This window comes from Populus nigra, chromosome 18 (assembly GCF_951802175.1).
Source record: "Populus nigra chromosome 18, ddPopNigr1.1, whole genome shotgun sequence".
Taxonomy (NCBI): domain Eukaryota; kingdom Viridiplantae; phylum Streptophyta; class Magnoliopsida; order Malpighiales; family Salicaceae; genus Populus; species Populus nigra.
The window spans coordinates 1,307,945-1,316,345 of NC_084869.1; the positions used below are offsets into that span (position 1 = coordinate 1,307,945).

At 37.5% G+C, this 8,401-nt stretch overlaps 1 protein-coding gene across 1 annotated transcript; it reads right to left on the reverse strand.

Annotated features, from left to right (window-relative positions):
- LOC133678235 (uncharacterized) lies at positions 1 to 7,847 on the reverse strand. The gene is made up of 5 exons (XM_062100492.1): positions 6,901 to 7,847; positions 3,947 to 4,769; positions 1,598 to 2,963; positions 1,424 to 1,507; positions 1 to 772 (listed from the first exon to the last, which is right to left on the reverse strand). Exons 1-5 carry the CDS (start codon positions 7,403 to 7,405, stop codon positions 122 to 124), a joined length of 3,429 nt encoding a protein of 1,142 aa, XP_061956476.1. The 5' UTR covers positions 7,406 to 7,847; the 3' UTR covers positions 1 to 121.
- Positions 7,848 to 8,401: the final 554 nt, after the last annotated feature.

The following is an 8,401-nucleotide window of genomic DNA, read 5'->3' on the forward strand; positions in this document are numbered from 1 at the left end:
TTATCCAGGGAAAACCAAAGAGCAGATTTCCTTTTATTTCCTTGATAAAAAGAGAAGCAACAAAAATTGGAAAAGCAAACGATTACGAAAAACGCGCATTAAAGAACATAGAGAAATTGTCTCAACGTGTACTTTCAGGAGAATGATGTATCCGACTTAAAATTACCAACTCAGACTCATTTGACCCAGGCATCAAAGCCCCGGATGCCTCGGGAGAATCATCCGAAAAAATTAAAGGACCACACATTGTATCACCAGACCCCTGCCCTTCTTCAGCACATTGCAAAGAATTATCATCTAAACCTTTAGCAGGTGAAATGGTATCAGCTTCAGGTGCATAATCAGGGTTTGGGAGGCTGCCCGCCACACCTGAATTGAATGGTTCGGATGGCACCTCATCAATCTTATTACCACTATAAATTTCCACGGGCTTTTCCACACAATCTTGTTGAACGAGAGCTTGATCAGGCAATTCCTGAGAGGAGGTGCAAGCATGAGCATGTTCCTTCAGGCTAGGAGCGGAAACAAGCTCTTCCGGTATCTCCCGGGTATCAGCAATGGCAACCTCTTCAGCTTTGTTCTGATCTAAACTCAATACTGGAACATCTGGCATTTCTTCATTCTGATTTAAAACTAGCTCCTCTGCTTTGTGCACATCATTAATAGGTTCATCCTTCACTTTGGACGTTGAAATAGCATCTATTTTTCCACCATTAACAATTGGCAAGCCACTCAAACCTACTCTCTGCTTCTTGTAGTATTCTATGGCTTTCTGTGAGCAAGGAAACAGAATGTCAGAGTGAAAGAATTGGCACTTCAGAATTAATCTAAAAACTATTCAGAAGCATAATATGAAAAATAAAGTTAATACAAATCAATGCTGTTTGCAGTTAGAAACAGGGTGGGAATGACAATGATATGCAAATATAGCATCACAAAACAAAAACATTTGTCTCCCTCTCACAGTAGAGGAAGTGAAGCCCAAATCCAACCGATCAGCCTTTATACATGGTCCAGTCCTTTGTTTATTACCCTACATCCCACTTCTTTCCCCCGTGTTATCAAATCTCAATTGAAACAGGCATTTTCCTCGTTGCTACATGTAAAAGATGCCATATAGCTGAAGGAAATTTCTGTCTATGAATAATAATTATGCATGGGCTGGAAAAGAAAAAAAAGATATACGAATCGTAATTAGCTGCAAAATCTCATCAACTACATGCCTATACAGTCTTCGCTTTCACTTGCCAAGAAGGAAATCCAAGTAATTTCCAGAAGGGAAAAAAATAACAATCACCATGCCGCTTCAAATGACCCCAATTTGGTCAATGACTGATTTATCAACAAGAACAATTATGAACCTGGGCCTCAAAACACACAGAATTAATCACAAAGAATTAGCTATATAATCCTAATGATTTACCTGAAAAACAGAATCTTTTACAGCAGGAAGAAGTGAAAGACTGAAAATGGAATCAGAACTTTTCGGTACTGCTCTTGCACCATCCTGTCACATCAAAATAGCATAAAGAACATTAAAAACAGAATAAGGTACAGATACACATATATGCGGGTGCATGACAGATGGAGAGTCTACCTTTAAATTTACAAGCATTATAATATCTTCATCTGCATTTGCACTCTGCTCCATGCTTAGCAAACTCATACACTGGCTATACAACTCTGGACTAGCAAGTTCTGTTGAAATGTCCAGCTTAGAAAGATAAGCACGGGCAAAATGAAAACTGTCATCACTACTTTGCGTTCTAGAAGGATCAGGCATCTTCTCATGGGTAGTTTTAGACATAAATTTTGAAGGTTCTTTTGCTGAAGCAACTGCTAATTTTGTTTCAACATTTTCTGCTTGGACCATTTGATGAATGTTTTCATTTTGCAACAGGTGACCTGCTTGTCCAGCCAGAACATTCTCCAGAGGTGCCTGCACTGGAAAATCCTCCTTCACAGAAGTTGCTGGCAAGTCCATATTCAAATCACCATTTTGTGCTTTCCACATGTCCGTGCCAGTTTCCCATCCCTGACCATTCAACTGATGCCTATTCTGATCCCATTCTTGCCCAAATGCATGTGTTTCATCCCTAAACACGCCATTATTTCCATCCCATCCATGCATGGGAGAAGGTCCTGATCCATCCATCATATTATGCCACCCAAGTGGGCGCAAATGACCAGAGAACCTGTCAGCATCAGGTATATGGTAAGGAATCCCAGAGTGATTAATTTCCATTGAAGGCCTGGCACTGAACAGCGGAGGAGATGGAAAATGAGGCATCATTGCTTGAAAACCTCCATGAGCTGGTCCATGTTGGAAAGGCATGTAGCCATTTGGCATTGGTGAAGACCAGTTTGGGGTACCTCTCCAAGCATTTCCTTGGCCTCTTCCCAGACTGGGATCGCTGCCTCTCTTGTAGCGGGTGTTACCTCTACTATCTTCTTCTAGTGAACCCATAAAAGACGGGCTGCCACCTCCACCCCTGAAGATGGATGGAGGAATCAAAGAACTGTTCTGATTAGTTCTATTATAAAAGGATGAATCAGCTGGAGTAGAATCATCTGCTAGAGGCTTCTCCAATGGTAAATCCCGACCTAGTCTGTCTTCAGCAGAAGGCAAATTTCTAGCACTGATGGAACCACTTCTCCTCCTCGCTGATTCTTCAATGTCAAGACTCCGTCTGACACCAGTTCTGTTTGCATATCTGTGCTCAAGGCTTGATGAAGGAGATCTGTCAACCAAGCCCCGGGGTGAAGCTCTAGAACTTGAAGTCCTCTCAATTGACAACTCACCTACATGGCCATCATCCATTTTAATAGGTTTATCAGATGACCTATGCTTGGAAGCTCTCTCTGATGTTGCTGAAAAATCAGCAGCCTCTCTTGAAGAAATTGCTTTCGACCTCTGTTTGGTCACAGCATCCCTGTACTTCAAATCTTCTGCTTTGAAATGCCTATAATAGAACCAATAAAAACCATCATCATCTTCCAGTTCAACTCAAGAAACTACCAAGGGCATTAAAAAGCAATATAAATTCATCTTGAACATTGAAGCAGGTTCCATATAAAAATGATTTAATTAGGAGATTAATTTCAGAAATAGGTCAATGGATGAATGCAAGGTCACTTGTGCACTGAACCACAACAACATTATTCCCATAGTTAAAACCTGTTGATATAAGAAATTTTTAACTGCATACATCGGGTTTTGACCTTTCTACTTGTATTATATTCCCTTCTGGACTGGGACAGGAAAGAATATTGATAGTTCATAGTTCATGATATCAGCCCCACAAGTATGAATCTAACTGTACATGCAAGAGACAGTGAATAGACTTCAGTGAAAAGACATTTATAAATGTTTTGTAAGAAGGATGCAACCTTAACAATGCTGCAAGGAATACCATATGAAAAGACAATGACAGTAGATCGAAGAACGCAACCCAGTCATGTGGTTTCTCAAAATGATAAGAGGATAATATTCAAAGAGACGGGTTCTTTGATATACACAAAACCAATCTACCTACTACTGAAAGTGAGAAGCAAATGACTGCCACTGAAAACAAAACATTCACCTATACAGCATGACCCCTAGGACTTCACAGAAAGATCAAAATATATTTGTTATATTGTTTGCATTTCTTTCATATGTATTAGTGACATGAATATGACTGAAATAATAGTCCTGCAACCATCACCAATATATGGATCTTCAGATTTGTACCAAGTGAAGCAGAGAAGCAGTTCTCATAAACTTAAGAAATCATTGACTTAACCCAAGAACTGGTAGTCTTATATAAACCCTACTTTTGAAGCAGAAATAAAGCACATGTCTGAAAGTTTACAATTTCCACATGATAAAATATCAATTTGGAAAGATTATCCATACAGCATCCTTACATTTTTTTTCACTAATTTAGAAAATATATGCAGTTACCTGTGCTCTTCAACAGCTCCATGTGAACTGGTGTCCGGGGAAGTCCTCCGCCTGTTGCTGCTAACATTATTGTCTAGATGGGCTTGATGTGATTGAGATCTTCCCCTGTCATCTGACTCAACTCTCCCACTGCTCAAAGATTTCTTTTCCACATCAGGATAAGGTGCCTTTGAACCTTTGGATTTAGCATCATTATAGTGATCACGATCCTCAGGAGATCTTTTCCTTCCCCTGCTATCTTTGTATCTGGCACTACAATCATCAATATGTGACCCATCATAGTCAAGATTACGGCCATGGTCTCTATCACGGTCTCGTTCCCTATCTTGGTCCCGATTTCGATCCAAATCCCAATCATGATCTTGGTCACAATCACGATCCCGGTCTCGATCATGTTCTCGCTCCCGATCCCTATCACGATTACGATCATGGTCACGCTCTCTTTCACGGTCATGATCACGATCAGTGTCTTGTGGCTTAGATTTCTTCCGAGCTTCTGAAGCATCCTTCTCATCCCTTATGTGCTTCTCTTCAGACCTGTTGCTAACATAATCTCTTGCACCACGCTCATCTCTTTGCTTATCATCTCCATGCCTATTTTCCCTGTCCACGACCTCATGGTACTTGTCTCTATATCGATCATCCTTGTGCTTCTCGTCCTTCGGTTTTTCTTCCTTAACATCTTCCCTTGAGGATAATCGTTTTCCATTAGCATCTCCAATATCATCATGATGCTTATCCCCATCAGCAGAATCATCTTTCTTTCTCCTAATTCGTCTATCAGACCGGTTCTCTGATTCAGGACTTCGCAATTGATCATTTGCTTCCACAAGACATAAATCAACAGGTAAGCTGGATGTTCAGAAAGAAGAGCCAAGATAAAATAAAAAAAATAAGGCAGATTAAATAAACAGGACCATCATATCCCAACTGCAAGGAGTGTTCAGCCAGCTAAAGCAAAACAATAAGGCTGCTTGTAAAGAGGAAAGGGGGACTAGAAATAAATAAATTATACTACCACGAAAGCTTGAATAATGGAAACAGGTAGCAAACCCCAGAGTAGACACATAGACAATATAATGTATCATCTGCCTTGCAATATATCTCATCTAGACAATCCAAGTAATATTAAAATAAGTGACTGGATAAAGCCTTGCATTATAAAACCATCCAACACCCAATGCAAGATTGTCAATAACATTCACTTCATAATTAAAAAAATAAAAAATAAAAAGGGTTGCAATGACAGCTTCATTAATATAATATATCCAACAAAATAGCACGGAGATATAGCCATATCATGTTCTCCTCCCAAAATTACTTTATTTCCAATCTAAATATCCTCTTTGAATAGAGGATAGGAAAGTCATTGCAACAAAACAACTTGTAAGGCAATTTGAAACCCGTGTGAAGAGTACTGTGACATTGCAATGCCAGGTTATATTGGCATACAGATTTATACAGGAAACAATGTCAAAATACAGGAAAATTTCATATGGTTCCAAAATCTTAATAACTAAAATAAGATGATGCCGATAACAGGTGGAGAAATATCATAAAGAACCAATAAAATCTTATAGTGTTACATTCAATAAACATGAGAACTTTTGCTAGATTGTTCCAATCATAATGACTGTCTATCCCTTTTCAAGGGAATCCAAATGACTAAAACTTGCATGAAATGAGACTTTAGTTCTGGATATGGAGTTGAAGGTTGCACATCAAATACACCAGAAAAACTATGCCAGTTTTTTTTTAAAATTGAGCAAACAGGTATATCTACAGTTATATCAAGCAATCTAATAAAACCCAAAATCCTCCAGCACGTGATAAATATTAAAGTAAAGGACTTGATTAACTTCATCTGAAGTGGTCGGAGTGGAAGTAAATGGCCTTGATACCAAAACAAATGGCCATCAATAATATCTTCAGTGCCACATTCTATAAATAGTTGTAATTGTTTAATGTACAGGACCAGAAAATCAAACAGAATACTTTGTTTATCTTGTCTCCAAGGTAACAACTTCAAATAAAAAGAATGTTTAAAAATGCTATGAATATGTGGTGGAGCATAATGGAGTGTGAAGTGTGAAGTAATCTAATAGAAGAATGAAACAAGTACCAATCTTTCCTTCCATAACATTAAATTACACAATATTATGTTCTACCAAGCATTACATAAGGACACCAAAAGTTGATTGAAGACAAATAACTCTTGAGGCCTCAAATTCAGATAAAAGTATGGAGCATTTACAAGAAAATACCCAGATTGGACAGATACATCTGAAGTACTTGGAATATAAATCAGAAAACCGAATTGAAGATCAACCACTCAATGTTCAATGGATAACTATGTCAGGTCACCTATATCTAAGGTTACAATGAATGGGACGCGAAGTACTGACATACTTTCTCCTACTGTCAACTTTTTCTATCATCAATTAACTAGAAATCATCCACAAAAGACATGAGCATGTCACTTTTTTATCACACGAGCGTCACTCAAATCCTTGCTAATTTTTTAGTAAATAAGAGTTAATTTTTAAATACATTTAAAATATCATAAACCAATTCCAGAAGATGATAGAAATCATCTTCATCAACTAGTAGAATCTAAATCATTTTATCCTATTGAAGACACTTCAACAGACAAGAGTCAAGAAATAAAGGTGATTAAACAAGCACTTCAACAAAGAAAAGAAACCTTGAGGCTAAGTATTAATGAATTGAGCACTCCAAGGCCCAAAAAAAAACCCTAAATTTTCCCTTATTTACTTGAAAAGACAATTTCTTTCAACAATTAATATCAATGATAAGAAGACGTACCTCTAACAATTCAAAAAAGCATTCAAATGGTAAAACAAACAGCAAACAAAATCAACACACAAATTCACAAACATCCACATTTAAAGAACACATTGCAACCATTACAAACCAATCCATTGTTACCTTACCAGTTTTTTCAGTAATTTGTTTTCCTCCACGCGAATACTCTTCAACCTCACTCCTACCCTCCATTCCTTTCTTCTCCTTCTCCCTTACCCTCTCCCTTTCCCTCTCCTCCTTTCTACTACTCTCCCTATGCCTTCCCTCACTCTTCTTCTCCAAACTCTCATCCCTCCTCTTACTCTTCAACTTCTCCTCGCCCCCTTTCTCCTTCCCCTTCTTCTCCCCCCTCTCCTCCTTTCCACCATTCCACCTATCATTACTTTCCTCTACTCTCTCTTTTCTCCTCTTTGACGAAGAGGAAGAATATTCCTCTAAATATTCCCCATTTAAAGATTCCTTATTCTCCTTCAAATCTAACTTCCTCTTCTCGGTCGAAACCCTAACACTGCTATTATTACTGACACTCTCCTCTTTCGCCGCCTTCTTCTCTTTCAAGCTCGAATCTTTCTCCGAATCCGAATACTCTCTCGAGCTATGCTTGCTCGATTTGTGTCGAGAGCTTCTCGGCATCCTTATTAAATCCTCGACTCTCCAAAAACCTCAAATTTAAACCCTGGAAAAATTGATACACTCAATAGAAAATCGAAATTGAAAGGAAAACCCTAATCTTTCAAAATCATCGATTACCAATCTCTAATCGAATCTAAAACCAAACCCTAGTCTTCGAGCTCTCGAATGCTCGAGGAGTAAGTTACAAGCCCTAACTAGAATTGGACAGGAGAGGTTTTTATCGTAAATGAAGGCGCTGAGTGGGTAACGGAGACGACAGATCGTCGGCGGGATGGGGGTGCGAGAAAGGGATTGGAGTTTGTGAAAATTACGAGAGAACCAGGTGGACAGAGGGTGGGTATGGAGTCGGTTAGGGATAAATGTGGAATAATAAAGGTTGATGCCAATTTAAAGAGGAGAGCAAGAACGCATGTGTGTCGTGTTTTCAAACTTTTGAGGGATTTTTGGGTTTTGTTTGAAGAGAGGAGAACTTGGATTGAGATGATTTTATGCAAACTACATTCTAGTCCCTGTAGATGCTTATATTGTTTATTTTAGTTATTCTAGATTGACATTTTCTAATATATCTTATAATTTAAAATCCTAATAATCTTTTCAAATTCACTAGTTAGACACGTTGAATGAGTGACTCGTTGACGGACTAGTGTTTATATTTCGGTTTTAAAAAAGTTTCACGTGAGATAATTAACAAAAACTAAAGTAAGGAAAATTATTTTCGGTTTAGTTTGGATTAATATTTAATAATTATTTTGATTTAGAATTTATTTGTTTCATATAAAATATTTTAAAGAAAAATATTTTATAAATTTTTTTGTATTTATTTTTTGAAAAATATTTTCTTGCATTTGTTTCCTGTAATATATTTTATAGGAAAATTTGTTAATGTAAAATATTTTACAGTCAATTTTTAAACTTAATTCATTTACTGAAAAAGTTTTGTAAAATATTTTATGAATAGTAATTCACTTATATTAAATATCATTTAACTATTTCAAC

Bases quoted from the DNA above. Each gene is read 5' to 3' on its own strand.
- LOC133678235 (XM_062100492.1), bottom strand. From the start codon at position 7,405: ATGCCGAGAAGCTCTCGACACAAATCGAGCAAGCATAGCTCGAGAGAG. The intron at 4,770-6,900 runs GTAAGGTAACAA...GTCTTGTGGAAG, and splicing joins ACAAATTACTGAAAAAACTG to CAAATGATCAATTGCGAAGT. The intron at 1,508-1,597 runs GTAGACTCTCCA...TTGATGTGACAG, and splicing joins TAATGCTTGTAAATTTAAAG to GATGGTGCAAGAGCAGTACC.